The 20,528-nt window shown below is 36.4% G+C and overlaps 1 protein-coding gene across 3 annotated transcripts in view; it reads left to right on the top strand.

The window, feature by feature from the left end:
- Positions 1–20,528, top strand: part of Cyld (CYLD lysine 63 deubiquitinase) — a 60,803-nt gene that overhangs the window by 27,639 nt on the left and 12,636 nt on the right. For all 3 annotated transcript variants that reach the window (XM_033757755.1, XM_010629257.3, XM_010629248.2), the window contains 8 exons: positions 108–206; positions 2,196–2,312; positions 7,565–7,938; positions 8,870–9,035; positions 9,836–9,977; positions 11,329–11,451; positions 17,036–17,127; positions 18,062–18,128. In XM_033757755.1, coding sequence (XP_033613646.1) covers positions 108–206; positions 2,196–2,312; positions 7,565–7,938; positions 8,870–9,035; positions 9,836–9,977; positions 11,329–11,451; positions 17,036–17,127; positions 18,062–18,128 — 1,180 coding nt within the window. The remainder of the gene's footprint in view (positions 1–107; positions 207–2,195; positions 2,313–7,564; positions 7,939–8,869; positions 9,036–9,835; positions 9,978–11,328; positions 11,452–17,035; positions 17,128–18,061; positions 18,129–20,528) is intronic.

Raw genomic sequence — 20,528 nt, 5'->3', positions numbered from 1 at the left:
GCTTTTTGTTGAAAAGAGGCTTTTTGTTTTTGTTATTGTCATTGTTTTCTTATTTCTGTTCCATAAAAATTTGCTTTTATCTTTAAAATACATGTTTACTATTTCAGATAGCGTGACACAGGAAAGGAGGCCTCCCAAACTTGCCTTTATGTCACGAGGTGTTGGGGACAAAGGTTCATCCAGTCATAATAAACCAAAGGCTACAGGTATGGATTAACAAGATACAATTCTTGGCAATTTACATGATATGTGATTTGCCCAGTGTTAAAAGAGGTTATAAACCATTATGCTGTAACATATATGTAGACTTTCTTCTTTCAAACATTTTTGATAAACTCAAATTTTAAGTGGATGGTGTTGCTTAAGCCATCAGTTCCCTCACCTTTTACCTGATAAGTTTCCTGTGATATTTGTATCTTTTGCTGGACCATGATCAGCTGGTTTTGGAAACCCCTACTTTTGATATTTGTGTGTGTGTGTGTGTGTGTGTGTGTGTGTGTGTGTGTGTGTGTGTGTGTGTGTGTGTGTGTATACACACAGCATAGTGTTGCAATTATATAATCATACATGGATAGAGTTATATAGAGTAAAGTACACTGGAGATAATATGGATTTTGCTGAGTAGGTGTGGCACAAATTAAATAACAAAATGCTAAGCAAAATTTTTTTCTTTTCTCCAGAACTTCCTCATGATACATGTTGAATTTATACCTCTTTTTCTGTTGGCTTTTCCATACTTCATAGATTTATAGAGTGATAGTTAAACAAACCCAACAGCTCATTTAAAAAGCAGCTCTCTGGGAAGCTGGTGCAGGAGGATCACAAGTTTGATCTCAGCCTGGGCAACTTAGCAACTTAGTGAGATCTTTCTTAAAATAAAAAAATAGAAGAAGGGGCTTATGTTTCTTTTTTCCTTGACTCCCTGCCTCCCTCCCTTCTTTTTTACTTTCTTTCCTTTTCTTCTCCTCTTCTTCCTTCTTTCTTCCATTTTTCCTCCTTCTCCTCCTCCCTCTGCCCCTCCCCTATCCTCCCCCTCCTTCTCCTCCCCTTTTCTCCCTTCCCTTCTTTCCTTCCTTTTTTTTTGATACTGGATTTATTATGTTGTCCAGGCTGTCCTTGACCTCATGGTCTCAAGCAATCATCCTTGCCTCAGCCTCCTGAATAGGTGGAACTACTTGTGCAAAGCTAACATGGAGTATTGATTATGTTATAGCAGGTCTGAGATAAAGTTACAAAATGTAGAGCTATCTGCTTGAAATTGAAGGGGAAAACTTGGCTTCTGTGTGGGTTCTGAAGCCTCATTGCCCTTTGCTATGGCATGTCTTTTTAGCATATGCAGAGGTGGCACCATGCCTGGAAATGTCTGAGACACAGCCATAGTAACTCTTTCACTTGATAAATCTAATATAGAAGTAATAGTGCTACATTTTTTCAGACAGGATGAAATTAAGTGATAGAGTTGATGACCAACAACTCCAAAATGTTTAAATATTGAGTCTTTTTATTTAAAATTTTTTTAATTCATATTTTTTCACTGTTGAGCATTGAACCCAGAACTTTGTGTGTGGTAAGCAAGAGCTCTGACACGGGGGTACATCCCCAGCTTAAACTTTAAATCTATTTAAACTTAATCTATGCTCTGATTTGTATATAGCATTTGAAGATTATGTTCTTCTGACAGCAACTGGTTTAAAATACAATCAGGTGTCACTTCCAACAAGCATACATTCTGTGAAATGCGTCATGAGGTGATTTTGTCTTTGTGCGAATTTCACAGAAAGTACACAGACCCAGCTGGTATAGCTTACTACACACCTAACCACTGTCGTATGTGTGTCTGTCCTTTACTGAAACATCATTATGTCATGCATGGCTGCGATAGGTTAAATTGTCAGTCACATTCATCAGAAGCAGTGGGGAAATGGTAATCTTGACATTTAGAAACAAACTATACTATGTAACATGATTTCTTAGGGAAGTTTGCGTTTTAAAAAATAAACAGGCTTTCTCCAATGACTAAAGTTACACCAACTTTTTAAAATCTGAAGACAGTAATAAAATATATTGTGTTTATATACCTGTATTGGTTGTACAAACAGAGGTTAACATTGTATGTGTATTAATTTGTATTATTAAAAAACTATCACAACATATTGACTTTATTTTTAAAAGAAAAATTTTTTTTTGTTTCATAGGATCTACCTCAGACCCTGGAAATAGAAATAGATCTGAATTATTTTATACCTTAAATGGGTCTTCTGTTGACTCACAACCACAATCCAAATCAAAAAATACATGGTACATTGATGAAGGTAATCTATAATTTTAGTGTTGTTTATAATGAACCTGTCCTTTTAACTCATCAGAAAAAAAGAATTTTTTTATCAGTATTTGCAGTTTTTTGAAACAGAATGAATAGACTTTTATTACTGTTAAGCTAAAATGTCGTACACAATTTGAACTGTACTGCTAAGATTGATAAAACATTTAAAATGTTTAGTAGCTTGTTCTCTTAATGATCTACTTAGAGTAGAAGATCTCTAGAATCAGTTGAATTCTTTGAAGGCTTTTTTGTCTGGGTCTTTTTTGACCTTTTTATAGTACTCTCTTTAAAAAATTCCACCTTCCCTTGGTTCTGGGTCATCCCTTTTTTCTGGCATGCTCATTCTCTTGTCCATCTGTTCAACAAATATTTATTGAGGTTTATTATATACCAGATATTCTCTGAGGTTACAGTGGTAAGGAAAAAAATAGTCATTGCCCTTGCTCTTTCTGAGTTTACAGTCACATTGTTAGGGTAGAAATTAATTAGACACAGAAGCAGATGTGGCATTGAAATGGAATGAAGGAAATGAACGGGATGCCATGGGAGTACTGAGATTTTGCCTAGGGGGTTGGGGTGTCTTCTGATGAAGTGACAGATACCTAGGTTTATGGAGTGGTGAATGGCACAGTAAGAGAGGACAGAAGGACGTTTTAGGCAGAGGGAATAGCATATGTGAAGGCCTCGGGGAAGAATGGAGTTTATTGTTTGCCAAGGTCCAAAAGAGCCAGTATAGCTAGAGCAGAGAGTGACATGACCTTTAATAAGATGAGAATAGAGCAGCAGCAGAGGTAGGCCATGGGGATCCTGGAGTGCCCCCCTAAAAAGAAGTGGAGAGCCACTGGAGGATTTTCAGCAATGGGTGAGGTGGCCAGAATGCCTCTTGGAAAGATCATTGTGGCTGCAGGGCAGACAGTAGGTTGAAATTGGAATGTGTGAATGCAAGGTCACCACTGAAGGCTGTTAAGGCCTCAATAATTAGTTGTCGGATCTGGGACTAGACTTGGGGAAGACATGGAGTGGAAAAATCTGAGATTCAGGAGTTGAATTGACGGGACTTACATAGGGCTAAAAGGTGAACGTTCAGAGGAGAGCTGTGTCAGTGATAATCTCTGGTTTTCTGGCTTGCATTCTTCAATGGTGGTGGAAGAAGTTTCGATTTTGAACATGTTGAATTGAAGGAATGTATTCAACTTCCTAAAAGGGAATCATCAAGCTGGCCATTGGATGTGTGGGTCTCGAGCTTAGAAGAGAGGTTAGAGCTAGAGAAAGAAATGCATAGGTTGTCATCCCAAAGTGGCTAAAGACCTTTGAATAGTATTGTATAAGGGGAGAGAGGATGAATGGCATAGGTTGTGACTGAACCTCGAGGGGCTTAATGGCTAGGGTGGGAGAAAGATAAGTCATCGAAGGAGACAGAGAAAAAGTGACCAGAGGGAAGTAAGGAGAATTAAGACTGCTGGGTCAGGAAGCCAAGGAGCAAATGGACAGCATGTTGAAGGCTGAGAGGACAAGCAAGGTGAGGACCACAAAATACCCATTGGATTTAGTCATCTGGAATCACTGGTGACCTTCATAGTTCTCTCATGGAACAATTTCATCAGAGGCCAGATTGGAGTGTTCTGAGGGTGTGGTGAGAGGAAGTGGAGACATGAGGCAGATGTACAAAGCGCAAGTATGGGTCACATCAGTGACTCTCCGGCCTTCTTCCTGCTCTCTTATTCATGTCCATTTGTCACCAAGTCTTCTCGATTGATGTCCTTATCTTCAGTATCACTGGAATCTCTGTTTGCTTCTTCATTTCTAATAACTATGCTCTTAATTCAGATCTTCTTGCTGTTAGGTGGTGGGCCTTGGTTGGAGGCCGGTCACTGGGGTGTCACCTGGGAGGATGTCCCTGGCGCCTTCCTTCTGTCTCTGCTCTCTGTCTAGGCCCCTCCGCCATGCTGTTTCTGTCTTAGAGGCAGAATGTCTATAGAGTAAGCAAGGAAATATGGGATGTAGTAAGTTTAGATAGGTGGGTAGGAGATCATCCAGGGCCTTCTAGGTCTAGCTAGGTAATATATGTAGTACTTTTCCTAAGGGCACTGGAAAGCCATTGGAAGGTCTTAAACTGGAAAATGATACACAGTCACTTAAGGTCCTTCAATTTGAAAAAGATCTCACTGGTTGCTACATGACAAATAGAAAAAGGCAAGAAGATCTGCCGAGAGGTTACGAGATGGTGAATGGTGGTGGGTTCAATCAAGGAGATGCAGGTAGGAGTTAAGAGAAAGGAATGGACTTCGGATAGAACCGACAGAACTTGCTTTCTGGATTTAGGGGTTGGGCCTCAGAAGTGGAGGGTTTGGGAAGGACAAGAATGAATGTTTTTAAAATGATTTTAGATTAAATCTTTGTCTTGGTCACTTTCTTGTTATTGGGATAAAATACCCAATACCCACCAAGTTAGAGGAGGAATATTTATTTTGGCTCAAAGTTTCAGTGGGTTGATTTCATGGTTGCTGACTCTAAGACAGAAACAGTATAGTGGAAGGGCCTAGGCAGAGGAACGGTGCTCATGTCATGGCAGCCAGAGAGCAGAGACAGAAGGCAGGCGCTAGGGACATCCTCCCAGGTGACACTCCAGGGCCCACCTCCTAACAGCAAGTCAGCTATAGCACACCCATGGTCCAGTCACCCTCCAAAAGCCCCACCTCTGAACATGAGTCTTTTGGGGGACATTTTAGATCTAAACAGTAACAATCTTATTACTAAGGAATCTTAGGAGGATGAAATATAAAGAAAGTATAGTGAGTACCTGAGTAGTCACTCCTTCTTTAAAAGAAAGACTATAATTGCCTTTGACATCCCCTCCATGCCTCTTTTCATTCTATTCCCTTCATTCCCTCATCCGAGCTACTATCATCTTTAATGTTTTATTCTGTTGATTTTCGTTATAGTTTCACCAGCATGTTTGTGTATCTACATAGCATATTGTTAGTTCTTTTATTTTGAGCTCTATATATAAAGAATAAGACTATGGGTATTGCTGCATAATTTCTTTCCTGCCACATTATGTCCTAAAATTCACATGATTTGCAGTATGTGATTGTAATTTATTAATTTTCATTGCTAAATAGTATTCTGTGGTTGGAATATAGCACAAATTATTATCCTTTTGACTATTGGTGGGCATTTGAATTATTTAAAAAATTTTTTGCTATTATTAACAGCTCTGCACATTCTTACATGTGTCTAGGGCAGTGGTGATGAACCTTTGGCATATGTGCTACAACAGCCTGTTTGTATCATTGAAAACTCTAAAAGGTTTGACATCATTGGTCTAGGGTATATGATTAGGACTGGTATTATTGGGAAATGAAATAAGTACCTCTTTAGTAAATAATGACAAGCTGTCAAAGTGGTTACACAGTTTGCACATGTCTTAGTCTGTTTGAGCTGCAGCAGCATAATACCATAGGTGAAGTGGCTTATAAACAATAGAAACTTATTTCTTACAATTCTGCAGGCCAGGCAATCCAGTGTCAAGGCATGTGAAGATTTAGTGTCTCATGAGGGCTCACTTCCTGGTTCAAAGACAACCATCTTTTTACTGTATCCTCGTATAGCAGAAAGGCAAGGGAGTTCTCTAGGACCCCCCTTATAAGGAACCCATCTCATTTATGAGGGCTGTGACTTCATGACCTAATCACTTCCCAAAGACCTCACCTCCAAATGCCCTCACATTGAATGGTTTCAACATAACTTTTAGGGTACAGACATGCAGTCTATAGCACACAACTACCAGTGTTGTGTAAGCACCCAGTTAATCCTCATTCTCACCAACAGTTAACGTTGTAAGACCTTTAATTTTTTTTTTTTTTTTTTTAAGACAGGGTCTCACTATGTAGTTGAGATTGCCCTGGAACTTACTTTGTAGTCCATGCTGGTCTAGAACTCATAGCAATCCTCCTGCCTCAGCCCCCTGAGTGCTGGGATTATAGACGTGTGCTACCACACCTGGCAGACCTTTAACTTTTTAAATGATAACTTGTATTGGTTTTGGCTTGCATTTGTCTAATTAATAATGTGGGCAAAAATGTTCTAGTTATTTGTTGCTAATTTGTGTTTCTTCTTATGTGAGTTGCCTTTCCAAGTTTTTTTCTGCTTTTTTCTGATTTTTCTTTTTGTCTTCTTACTGATTTATAAACATTTTTCAAATTCTCATCTTTGGCCAAGCTATATGTTTTGCTGATTTTTTTTTCTCTAGCTCAAACTTTCACTCTCAGGAAGCCTTTTAATGAATGAATAGTTCTTAATTTAAAGGTGGTCATACTTATCAATCTTTTTTCTTTTATGGTTTTTATACTTGTATTATGAAATTTCTCTATATTGCCTTCTAAAAGTTTACAATTTTGCCTGTCACATTTGTTTTAAACTACTTGGAATTGATTTTCTGTCAAGTGTGAGTAGGATTCAAGATTAGAATTTTTGAACACATGGCTGGCTGATTATCTCAACCCTACTTATTAAGAAGTTTATTTTTTCCCACTGATCTACTGTGCCTGCCTGTCAGCTATATTACTCATATTAAGGAAGTAGCTTGTGGCTTTGATTCTCTTTATTGTATGTTTGTTTTGACTTGAATTTTTTTTGTGTATGTGTGTTTATACTGGCTTTGAGTTTATTTTGTTTGTTTTCCCTTTCATTAATTTTGTTTGCTTATTTTTCTCTTGCATACTTTGGGGGTTGTTTTGTTCTTCTTAACATTTTAAGTTGTATGCTGAATTTATTAATAGCTAGCTTCTCCCCCTAAAATTAGCCATCTGTAAATTTCCTTTGTGTTACCTTATGTGTTTCACAGGTGTTCTTTATTGTTTCCTTTTCTTTTCTTTTTAAAATTTAGCATTTCTTATTTGATCCATAAGTTATTTAGAATTGTTTCTTAATTTTTTATTACCTTTTTGTGCTGGTTTCTAACCTAATTAATTATATTACAGACAAAGAATATATCTTAGGTAATGACAATCAGTAATAGATTTTTTTTTTAACAATTGTGTTCCATTGACTGAGGTAGAAAAGTTTGGAGGTGGAGAAGAGAAGCGAGAACACTACTGTAGAAATAATAAGTTTGTAGTGCCTGTAAGGATTCTAATGGAGAGGTCTTCTAGATCTACATATTGAGTTTTAGGGATCCAAGGGATATTCCATATTCTTGAATACATTTCCCTAATTAAGAACAATTTTTCAAATTTGCAGAAGACCCTGCGAAGTCACTTACAGATCTATCTCCAGACTTTGGACATTCTTCACCACCGCTGCAGCCTCCTTCTATGAACTCCTTATCCAGCGAGAACAGATTTCACTCTTTGCCCTTCAGCTTGACGAAGATGCCCAACACCAATGGCAGCATGGCTCACAGTCCACTGTCACTGTCTGTGCAGTCTGTGATGGGCGAGCTGAACAGTGCTCCTGTGCAGGAGAGCCCGCCCTTGCCTGTGTCCTCTGGTAACTCACATGGTCTGGAAGTGGGCTCACTGGCTGAAGTGAAGGAGAATCCTCCTTTTTATGGGGTCATCCGCTGGATTGGTCAGCCACCAGGGCTCAGTGAAGTACTAGCTGGACTGGAACTGGTAATTAAATTTGACCTAAAAATTGCAGTTCTTTTCTGAATGAGGTTTTGTTCAGATTTTTCTTGTGTGTGTGTGTGTGTGTGTGTGCTGTTTTTTTTGTTGTTGCTTTATTTTGTTCTGGCAAACTCTTGTATTTGTAAGAAAAGCCATCACTAGAGAAAAATATTATTGCCATGTTGCCTGACTTGCCTTTGCTACTCCTTAAGCTTCTGCTAACTTGTTTTAATGTTAGTCGATCTATATTCAAAGAATAAAAATTAGCTTTTAGGCTAATGTATTTAGACTCCTTTTATTAAATAGAATGCAATAAGGAAAGAAATTTTTTTTCTTTGTCAGCTTTCTTCTCCACAAAGCTGTATCAATTATGGCTTTAAAATTAATCACCTAGAGATCTTTTGAGCTCTTGGTAGGTGGAAAGATTTTTTCCCTTTAGAGGTCATCAGCATTTCATAATCAGGAGAGGAGAATTTGAATGCATTTAGCTTATATTTCTTGGATTTTGTTTTCCTTGTTTGTTTCTATACTAGTGAATACCATTGGAGAGAATTAAAATAATTATCTTCCTTGTTTGCCTCAGTTTTATTTGCTTATTTATTTTGTATTGCTGGGAATGGAACCTAGCAGAACTACACTTCCCAGCTCCTCCCTCGTTTTACTACTTGTGGAAATGGTGCAGAAAATTCAGTTAACCAGGGAAAGGATAGGCATGTATTCTGGAAGAAATGCTTTGAGGACCTCTTTCAGGAGTAAGAAATTAAATTCTTGAACCATTAGCTATGGGCTAAGGCACCAACTCCTTCTTGATATAGTTCACAGTACAGGAATAAAGAGGGAATTCAGAGGGAAGGGTAAACTAGGAACACATCTTCAAATTCTTCGAGTACTGTCTTTGTAAGGGGCTTATATACATACGGAAGCGTTTGTTTTTCAGGAGGACGAATGTGCAGGCTGCACAGATGGAACCTTCAGGGGCACTCGATATTTCACCTGTGCCCTGAAGAAGGCGCTGTTCGTGAAACTGAAGAGCTGCAGGCCAGACTCTAGGTTTGCGTCCCTGCAGCCGGTCTCCAATCAGATCGAGCGCTGCAATTCCTTAGGTAGTGGATGCTTTCCATTTTTTACTCATTACAGAGGACTCCATTTCCTCCCATTTTGCAGGAAGAATGGTACATTGCTTAAATGATTTTCTTGCCAATATTCATTGAATATATTCAATATTCATTTTAAGAGTATCAGGAAAAGTAGGTCTTATGTGAGAAATACTGGGATATATTTTTCCTTTCCTGTTGACTAGACATTTAATTTTCAGGAGTACAGGAAGTAAAAATTGGAACATGACCCTTTTTTGTACTGATTCCCCTTCATTGTACCTCTTAAATACCTCTCTCCTTCAGTGTGTCCTATCAAGAAATAAGCATTTACTTGAAGAATGGAAGACAGCTGTCTCTACACCGCAGTAGGGACAGTTTCCTGATGCTGTCCCTTCCCTGTTCTGGACAGTAGTTGTGCAGCATCTCGAGAGTTAAGCAGGTGTAAATAGGAAATGCATTTTTATGAAGAACATTTTTTATAATCTTGAAGTAACACTTTGGATTTTATTTTCAGGCTTGAAAAGGAAACATTTTGGATAAATAATAAAATATAATGGAAACAATGTATTTTACTTGACAGATACTCTTTACATGCTGCTTAATACTTTAACATGTTTTTGAAATTGTGGAGGAAGTGAGATTGAAAATGAACAATAGCATTTTTTTATGATACAGGCTGAATAGCAGTTAACCAAAGGTTGAGAAACAAAATGTGCATCGACATACTGAAAGATACTTTAAAATGAAGACATATATACTGTAATAGTTTAAAAGAATTCTTTTCATTTTCATTTTTATCGTTTCAGCATTTGGAGGATATTTAAGTGAAGTGGTAGAAGAAAACACTCCACCAAAAATGGAAAAAGAAGGTTTGGAGATAATGATTGGAAAGAAGAAAGGTATCCAGGGTCATTATAATTCTTGTTACTTAGATTCAACCTTATTTTGGTGAGTTTATAATGGGGGCAGGTGCCTGTATGGTGAGTGTGTGCATGTGTGTGCTTGACTCTCTGTGAAACAGATTGCCAGCAGCCCCTGTGAGGAGGGACTACGTGACTAGGAAGGAGAGTTGCCTTCCATAATATACTCTTTGGAAGTCTGGCAGATTTTCTTCTATTTTTCCATCTAAAAAGCTAATATAAAAAGCAATGCAGTGGATAATGAGTAAGGAGTGTGAAGGATACTAATACACGTGGGACAGATACACCTATCTGTTTTGCTTTTTTTTTTTCTTTGGTTCTGGGGATCAAACTTGGGTCCCTGTGCTCGCAAGGCTGGCGGTGGAACCACTGAGCTAAATCCTCAGCCCTCAGATATACCTATCTGAAGTGAATAAATATGATATTTTTGCACACATATCAAAAGCATGACTTGCAGTAGGTTACTAGTTGATGTGTGCCCTGTTTGTTTTAATAGGTAGAGGCAATCTTAAAACTACTCCATTTAAAAAATGTTTTTAATAGAAGGACTGTTGTCCTCATATATGTTGTTTTTTTCCAAAGTGGAACAACTTAGTGTGGCAAGAATCACTAGGCTCTGAAGTTTGAAGCAAGAATCTTTAGGCCTTGAGGATTGTGTGGCGTCAGTTAAACTGAAGTAACTTGCCAGTTCTGTACAGTGTGTCATTAGATTTAGGAAGTCAGTATGGGATGTTAACACTTGAAAATCGGGAAAAAGAATGAAGGTGGTGAGCCATTTTGTTGGCAGAGTACTTTCAGTCTCCTGGATGTGTTGACATAAACAAGCCTTTGTACCACTATTGTAATGTTCTTCAGATTTCCCCATAAAAACCTGTGTTAGCCAAATTGTTTTCTTTCATACTAGCAAGTTTCTGCTATTAGTCATTCACAAGTGATCTTAAAGACTAGGGTTTTGCAAAGGGACAGAAATGGGGAGGGGAATATAGTATGGTGTTTGCTCTGAGAAGTAATTTCCAGACTTCCTCGTGTGTTACATGTTTGTAGTGTGACTCAGATTTGTGGGCCTTCTTTTAGCTTTTGCACAGAAGTTTGTTTTCTTTCTGTGCTTGAGGCATATTTTTATCCTTTAACACTGTCAACCTGTAGTTTGCCTCTTGGTGTTGGTTTTCTCCTCACTGTGAAAATATCCTGGGCCCTGATGATTGAACTGTGGGAGCCTTTATAGGGGCTCTTAGGTCCCTATGTTTGTGGAAAACATGGGTGTTTATGCTGTTTATTGTTTAGATTTTGCTTCTTTTCCTTTATGGCTCTTTTTAGAATCTGTTTCCTGACAAATGGCATGTTTATAACATGGGAAAAATGCTGTTTTTATTTTGCAGCTTATTTGCTTTTAGTTCTGTTCTGGACACTGTGTTACTTAGACCCAAAGAAAAGAATGATGTAGAGTATTACAGTGAAACACAAGAACTACTGAGGACAGAAATTGTTAATCCTCTGCGAATGTAAGTAGAAGTATTTTATAGTTCACCTGTGGATGTTCTGTTTGCTCTTTTCTGGTATAGGAATTGATTTATGCTCTGCTTTCATGTAATATAGAAATGGGTGAAAGTTAGTCCTCATGGTGAAGTACTGATTTTTGTTTAACCTTTGGTTCTTGTACTTCCCTTGGTTATTTAATTTCTTGTCTGGCTGATATATAGAACATAGTATATTCCATGAAATGATTTAAACCATTTTGGTAAAATATACTGCAAGTTAGCAATTGCAGTAGATTTAGAGAAGCTGATTTATAGTACTTAGGCTTCTTATCTTTTGAAATAATCTGTTTTAGCCCTGTTCCTAACAGTAATCATGCTTACTGATAAAAGTGCTGTAGTTTGGCTTCTCAAACTTAATTTTATCTGAAAGAGAAGGAGAGAAGGAAATTATTTATTTATGGAATGACCACTATTTTAACATTTCTGTCCTAGAAACAGATGAGGTATAGTTTAGTAATATGCTCTTTGTTTAAATAAATATATTTAGGTCTCTTTTCATCTCCTTTACCAAGGTGATTCTTCTTTTATTTACTAGTTTAGGAATTATAAATATGTCTGCTTTTGGGGTCACAGGAAGCTATTTGTAATGGTATAAGCACAAGTAACAGAGACCATCTATAATTTGATAAGTGGTACCAGTGATGTATTGATGGTGTCATATTGTAAGTTTTAAACTGTGAAGAATTGCGGCCATAAATCATAAAACAGTTTTGTTCATCAGGAACACAGAGAATAAACTGTAGTTTAAAGGTTATACCAAGTTAAATTTAAATTTTCTGACCTAATTTTCTTATTTAACAATTAAAACTAAGAGAGTTAGATATAAGATTTTGATCATACAGAGCCTGAAATTTAATGAGCATTTCAAATGACCTACTGTATCATGTGAATAGCAAAGTAAACTATAAAAGAATAAGTCTCCCCACTTATGTTGTCTATTTTCCTATAATTCTATAATTATCTTATGCTTAAGAGAATTATGAGTGTTGGTTTTTACATTATTTGGTCTTAGGCAAACTTTTAAACAAACTTTTAATTTTTCCTCCAGATAATTAATACTAGAACAAGACAAGGCAAACTCAAAACTCTAAGGAAGTAATGGCACATCTTTCAGAGACTGCTCAAACTGTAACCCAAAACCCATTTATTTATCATAAAGTGCCAACACTGCAATTACACTTGATCTTAGTCAAAAGCCCGAGAAGCTGCCAACACTGCAATTAAACCTGAGTACCAAGGTTTTAATTTAGAAAAAAACAACTGTTATGCTCAGCTGCTGGGGTGACTTGGCTTGCAGGCCAACAGAGAGGGCACTGTGAAACATGTGCCATAGATTTGCCATCACTGTTGTAAGGCACATTACCACCTTCTTCCTTCCTTCTAAAATACCATAAGTCCATTCATAACACCAATTTTGTCATAAAGGCACATTGTTATTCTTTAGAATATTTCTATTGATAAATTATTTTAATTTTATGAATTTTATTATGTTAAAAAATGAGTACTTAACAGGAAAAATAGCAAAAAAGTAAATATTGAATTTTTACTATCTATTGTTTATAAAAAAGCATCAAAATTTTCCACAACTGTTTTTTGGTGCACAGAGTCTAAAAAATAACAACAGAAATAAATTCCTATGTGAACTACAATGAAAATGCCAATAGAACTCTATAGAAGATAATCTTTACTTCAATTGTCACACCTAATGCAGTCTTTACACATGACAGCAGCACATTCCATACACACATATCACTTACACGGACAGCTCATGTGTTTTGCTTTTCCTGGCCTTTTTGTAGGACATACTTGACATCTCACTGGTCTTGCTGTCTTGTCAGGAGGTTCTTATTATATTGTACAATGTGTAGTTAACAGGAACATAAAATAGCAATAAAATAAAGTATTGTTAATATGTATTCTGCATGTAGAATATCAACTTCCTATATCAGCTGTGTATTTGCTTACAAACCTAAAAGATAACATCAGAAATAAATTCCTTATATCAACTACAATCAAAATACCAATAGAACTCTACAACAAAAATAACCTTTGCTTCATTTGTCACACCCAAGGCATTCTTCACACATGACAACTACATGTTCCTTGCACACATCTTGCTTACATTGATAACACATGTACTTAGCTTTCTTTTCCTGTGTGACAGGCCATTCTTGTCACCTCTCATTTTCTTTTCTGTCAGAACCTTCTTACTATGTTGTACAATGAAAAATAAGATATAAAGAAAATATCAATAAAATTATCAAATATGTAATGAGTACTTAGAATAATACTTTCACATCAGCTATTTACTTGCTTATAAAACCTGAAAGATAACATTAGAAATAAATACCTATGTGAACTACAGTGTAAATACAAGCAAAAGCCTACCACAGAAATGATCTTTCCTTCAACTGTCATACCAAGGCATTCTTCACACATAAAAACTGCATACTCCATTTACAGGTATTTCTTTCAGTGATGGCACATACATTTGTTGTCCTGTCCTTTTTTGGTACTTCACAGTTGATATCTTTTTGGTTTTACTTTGTTGTAGTAGGTCTTTGTTATGTGCACCTGTCTGTTCACCTGTCAGCTCACTAGTGTGCTCCACAATTTTTTTTGCATAGTTCCCTGGGCAGAAACATTTTGTTTTTCCTCTGCTGTAAATGATCTCTTATGACTTCTAGTCCTAGTCCTCTAAGAAAATTTCTCCATGGTGTTTTGCACTTGTTATTTTCTTTGTAAAATTATACCACATATGTTTAGGATCGAGTAAAACACAACCATTGGCCAATGCTTTGTGTTTCCCATTACATCATAGTTGTTGCATGTCTCATAAACAACATCAATGGCCTTTGGTTTTGTTGTAGAAAGTTACCATCTCAGGCTTCTGTTTTGTTGAGGTTTCCCTATTAGTATTTCCATCGTGGTGCAATGTTGACGTCAGCAGTACCAGTTTGTTTTACTTTGCCATATATGAGACCAATGTTATATCTTTCTGAAATCCAAAGGTTGTACTATATAATTCCTTGTTTTGAAATTGCAACATTTCTTTTGGAATTTCTGCTTTGTTCCTGTGTACATTTCCTATACTGTTCAAATATAGCGTCAGTTGGAAACTGATAAACCAACTGTTGCTTGTCACATTTCGAGTAGTTTGGGAGATGGGAGCAACAGATCTGTTCATAACATCATTCAGTTTACTACCATACAAATAAGGACCTGGTGGCTGAGTTCCAGGATAAATTTCTAAATTGAAAGCATACTATGTCTTTTCATTTTCAAGGCCATAAATTTTTATGCCATATTTTGAAGGTTTTTTTGAGGCGTATAATGCCCGAGCCACAGCAACCTGCTACAAGATGTGCATCAGCAGTCATGTGTTCAAATGGTGTGTAAATTGTTTGACAATTACCCACAAATCTCTTAATGAGTGGGTAGTAGCCAGATTCTTAGTTCTTTTTCTTTCTTTATGGGTAGTTTTGCCCTCAAACCTCAGACAATTTTTAAGAAAACCAAATCTCTTCAGTGTCATTGTTATTCTACAAACCTCAAGCCCACACCCATTGCTTTCCCTTAAGTCTTACATTCCTGCTATTACCATGAGGAAGCCCTGCTAAGTCCAGCAGACCTATGAATGCTTTCAGTTCAGCTAGTGAGGTGTCATAATACATTTTTGAATGTGGCAGTGGTGCATACAGAATGTTTTACTTGTAAGTTAGCATTTGTATATTTCACAGCATGTTGTAGTATTTTGTCTATTACAAACAATTTGCAACATTGAATGGAAGCTTTGGCTTTTTGTCCAATAGGATTTACTCCTGCCAAGATCCTCACTATATTTTTGGACCAAGTTCTAACATTGGATCATTCCTTTGGTTGCATGACCATTTTGTACCATTTCAACTAATTAAATATGTACTCACATTGCTGGGGTTTTTTTGCTTTTTGTTTTTGTCATCTGAGTCAAAGGAGTGTGCATTCCCCATGGTTTATTCTTGCTCCATTTCACTGTCCCAGGAACTTTGGCTCATATGACCAATGGTTAAAGTCATCATTACCTTCATCATCCATGCATGAGTAATATAATGATTCACTTTTGACCTCCAAAACTTACAAATCTAGGTTTTCATTTGCTGTTGTTCTGAATTGGGCTACTTCTCCCAGAAAAATCAAAAGAAAACTTTTTAAAAAAACAAACCTAAATGCACAGAAATTTAGCAGTGACATTTCATGGGTGAAACTCACCTGTTGCTGCTTTGGAGCTCTTGTACACACCTTGCCATTCATCTGCCAAGTGGGTGAATGCACAGATGGGCTTTTGCTTTGCCTAGGCACAGCTATTGTGAGTCACATACACATTCCATTGTGGTAAAATACATGTTTACATAACAGAAGAGTGGTGTGGGTGTATTTTACCCCCCTGTGATGCTCAGGTAAACATATACAAAACCTGTTAGAGCATTATGTGAGTAAAAATCCCAGTTGGACACTTTCACACAAATGTACACACTTTGTTGTTCATTATATCAAGTGGGTAGACATAAAGATTGGTTCCTGTGTCTCCCAGGTGCAGCTGCTGAGATGCACAGCTGGCTACTGTTATGCTGAAGTACAAATTTACAGTAGAATAGTGTGGATTGGGTTCTTGTAAACCAGTGTTATGCCCTACAGAATGTGAAACATTCTCTGGACCCTGTTGTCCATGATAAGAAACTTGTCAGATGGCCTGTAGCAATTCAGAGTCTTTGTGTTTGCAGCACCCACATCTCTGTTTTTTCTTTGTAGTTGTGTTTAATACTGAAATGTTGCTTTCTTCAGCACACACTTCTCAGAGGCAGAGACCCTGTCTTTATCCTTACTCCTTTTGGAATCCCAGTGGCTAACAGGATAGAGTAGTATGTAGCAGATGCTCAATGTCTTTTGTTTGAAGGGAGTTAATAGTGAATGAATAGACAGTACAGAAAAACATGTATAAGATGAGATGGTTCTAACTTGCCTTTATTAAGCCCATAATGGCCACTGAAATCTCTTCTGGAGTCATTTTCATAAATAGAATTTTGTTGACATTGAGCTTATTGAATGTGTCCTGTACTCAGACAAACATGAGAGAAAATAGCATAATGATGCTGTTTGATTCAATTGCAGATTGTAGATTTTTAATATCTCATCAGTTCCCTTTCTTATTGCCCTTGGTAGCTATTTCATTCTTTGTTATGAAAAGAACTTTCTCTCTTAAAATGGTTTATTTTGTTTTATAAAGTAAATAATTTCTTAAGCAAAAATTAGTTAAGAAATTAATCATCACAAACTTTAAAAAATATTTTTCTTCCATTATTATATGACAGTTATTTTAAAGTGTATAAGAGTGTCTGTGATAATTCTGCTAATTTTTCAAATTTCAATAAGAAGCCATAACTGTATTCTTCAGTTGCCTACTCTATTGATATGTAACTTGTTGGGATTATATGTGTGTCATTATTAAAATGTGTTACATAATTTATTATATATGTCGGTACCAGTTAACTAATAGTTTTTACTAACATAGATATGGATATGTATGTGCGACAAAAATTATGAAACTGAGGAAAATACTTGAAAAAGTTGAGGCTGCATCAGGATTTACCTCTGAAGAAAAAGGTGACCATCTTCCTTTATAGCATATGCATTGAAAAAAAAACTTGAAACCATGTAAATATGCTAAATGATAGCTAAAATGTGTGTTTATGTAGTTTTGTGGTTTAATTTTAAATTAGAATTTGGGAGGTTGGGACTATAGTTCCATGGTAGAATACTGTACTTCCCTGGTATGCTGGATTCTGATTCCCAGCACCCACCCCAAACAAACAAATGAACAACCAAAGAGAACTTTTTTCTATATGATACACATTTTTCTCCCTGTTTTGTAAATTCTTCCTCTCTTTGGAAAATACAGTGATGTGCAATAATGAACCCCTCTAAGAGGCTGCCTTGGTTTAACTGTATTAAATGAATAGATCAAAAGTTCTTTCGTTTTCATGCAGCCAATGATATTCTGAGTTGTTTATCTTTCTATGATGAAGGGGTACATTGAGTCATCTATGTTTCCCACTTAGTTTTTCTTGTAAGAGGCCATTATTAAACAGCTGACTATGATTATGTTTATGGTTAGTGTTTTAATCTATTCATAGCTAATGGATTTATGCAAAGATTCAGCCTCTGACTTTGAAGTTTTTAGAAGTGTGCTTAACCAGCTATGATGCTTAGAGGCGTGATAATTAAAAGTAAGAAAAAGCAGGGGATAGTTCAGATTTTGTCCCACTTATCTTAAACCTCCCAAAGAAAAAATATTTCACTTTATATGAATAATTATACCTTTCAAATGCAATAAAGTTATAACATTTGAAGCACAGAAGTTTCTCATAGCATATAAATATCCTTTGTAGCTTTCCTTTTTCAGGAAAATTTAAAAACTATGCACTTAATTGAAGTAATAGTGAGTGCAATTGAATTCAGCTTAAAAATATGACTTGTAAAGAATAGAATGAATTTAAAGTTTTGCCTGACTCATATTTAATTTTTTATTTTCTTCTAGATCCTGAAGAATTCTTAAATATCCTGTTTCACCACATTTTAAGGGTAGAACCATTGTTAAAAATAAGGTAAGTTTTAAATTATGGAACCACTGGGAAAATAGCCCATCCTTATTTTACCACTATCATTCAGTAGGAATGATTTGCTTACTGATTAGTATTTTATTTGTTTAAGGCTCTCAGTTATTCTAGACAAGTGTAAATGCAAATTAATTTTCATCATTATCTTTTCTGTAGTGCCATACTTAAGAACAAATTCAATGTAAATTTGTACTTCTAATTTTAATCCTAGTAAGGAATATTAGTGCAATTCATTTTCTTGTGGAACTGTATGAATATTTTTGTAATTTTAATTAATGATCATTTTAAAATAATCATATTCTATTCTGGTTAAACACTGTGAGAACATTGTTTTTGATTACCTATCATATAAAGAATTAAATTAGTCTCAAACTAGCTCTCTTGTCCTCGGTTTTGTAACTTAGTCTTTTTCCTGCCAAGTTGGAGGAAAGCCTTGAATTTAGCATAGTAAAGTTCTCAGTGAGATAATCTGGATGCTGAGTTTCCCATGTAATTTAGTGTAAACTGTCTTAGTGGTGGATCTGACTCCATTTAAGCCTGTGTTTCTCTGTTGAAAATCTTGATAACGTACCATTTCCTTAAAAACTTAATTAAACAGAAGTGCTACTCTTCTCCATGTTTTGGGTAATGTTGTTTGATGCCAGTGTTGAACAGATGGGTGAGGAGAGGGCAGGATGAGGGGAAGGGTGCCACAGCTGTAGCTGGATATTGTACAGATATTGTTCCAGTGGATGAAATAAAATGAGATTCATGAACACCTGGTGTATTATCTGGGCAAAATTGCTAAAAGCCTTGAGTGGACCTAGAAAACCCTTGAGAACTGTCTAGAAATGATTAGAATTACCTTAAAATAGTTAGGAAAAGGGAATAATTCCATACTTAATGAAAGTAAAATACCATGCAAACAATTTTATTGAGATAGATTTTTGAAAAGACACAGGGCTGAAGGATAATTTGATTAATGAGATAGATTATGTTTTAGATAGGAAGATTAGATACTTTAAAGATGCTAGTATTTTATAAAATAATTTGCACATACGCAGGATCTTAACCTTTACCTTTTTTTGAACTTAGGAAAGGGAAATGATGTTAGAGTTCTTAACAAAATGAAGGGGGTGAATAAGACTTTGTTTTCTGAACAATTCTATTATAAGCTTAAAAGACAAAGCAGTAGACATTGAAATAGTGTTTGATACTGCTATAAAATTAGAAGAATAGATCAATAGAACTGAATAGAAAGCTCAGTAGTATTTCAGTAACTTAGAAGTCAGTTTCAAACACAAATTGAGAAGGAAAGATAATACATGATATAGGACAGCTAGCAGGCAGCTGGGGAGAAAAAGGTCACTTTTGTTTTTCATCTTTTAAAGAAATAAATCCCAGATGCTTAAAACAGTTGTTTTCATCTTTTTATACTTTTCTAGCCCACCACACCTAAGGGATGTCATCCCTCCCAGTATTAGCATCAGTTGAATGGTGCATTGCTTTTTCAAGGGGATGGAGAACATTGGTCAGTCTGGAGGCCCCAGGCCTTCAGAAAGAGCTCTGCAGAGTTCTTACACTCCTTGAGGGGGTCTGTTGTCCCTGCCCCACCATGACCCCAAGCAACTGTTTCATATTTTGAATCACTAAAGACTATAAGGAGTCATTTTAAGTAAGTCTGTCTTTCCCCCAAGTGTCACTCTTCCCCTGCATGCACCTTTCTTCCTGACCCTCGGAGTCAGGTGATGAACCTATGCAGGATGAGTGCCTTAAAAATAGGAGAGGATAAAATGGTTTGAAAGAGGTTATATTTTCACATGACTGAAGAGACAAAAGATGAAGTAACTACAGATGGGGGATAAAGCAGATTTGACCAACAGCATCACTAAACAGACATGCAGAAGTAGGGTTTGCAGGACAGGGAGTGCTCCTGGTCCTGATCCGGAGTAAAGCAGTGAGAGCTGGGAAGAGAGAAGGGTTCTAATCAGAGTCCTACAAGAGGCACTGGAGAGGATAGGGAAGCAGTTGAGTCTCGTGAGATATTTTAGTCTATTGAGATTTTCCACAGACTTAAATTCAAAGAATAAAGATGTACAGAAACCCTTAGGAACCAGGACTAAATTACCACTCAGAGACGTATTACAAAATGTACTTTAGTAAGACAGACTGAATTTAGAATGAAGGAGTAGGATGCATGAAATGAGGAAGAATCGAGAAATTGGTAAATTTGGGTAAATTAGACCTTAACATTTAAAAAACAATGATAATGATGGTAGTAATCATAGTGCCTAATTGTGTGTGTGGTGGATAAAGTGAAACTAAAGGCACCGCTATTAATAGAGGATGGTAATTGGAGGCAAGCAAAAAGGAAAAAAAAAAAAAAAAAAAGAAAAAACCAAGGCACAA

Source organism: Fukomys damarensis, unplaced genomic scaffold, assembly GCF_012274545.1.
Source record: "Fukomys damarensis isolate Sample0158 unplaced genomic scaffold, DMR_v1.0_HiC HiC_scaffold_32, whole genome shotgun sequence".
NCBI lineage: Eukaryota > Metazoa > Chordata > Mammalia > Rodentia > Bathyergidae > Fukomys > Fukomys damarensis.
The sequence above is the reverse complement of the archived record's forward strand: the minus strand, read 5'-3'. Positions and strand labels throughout refer to the sequence as shown.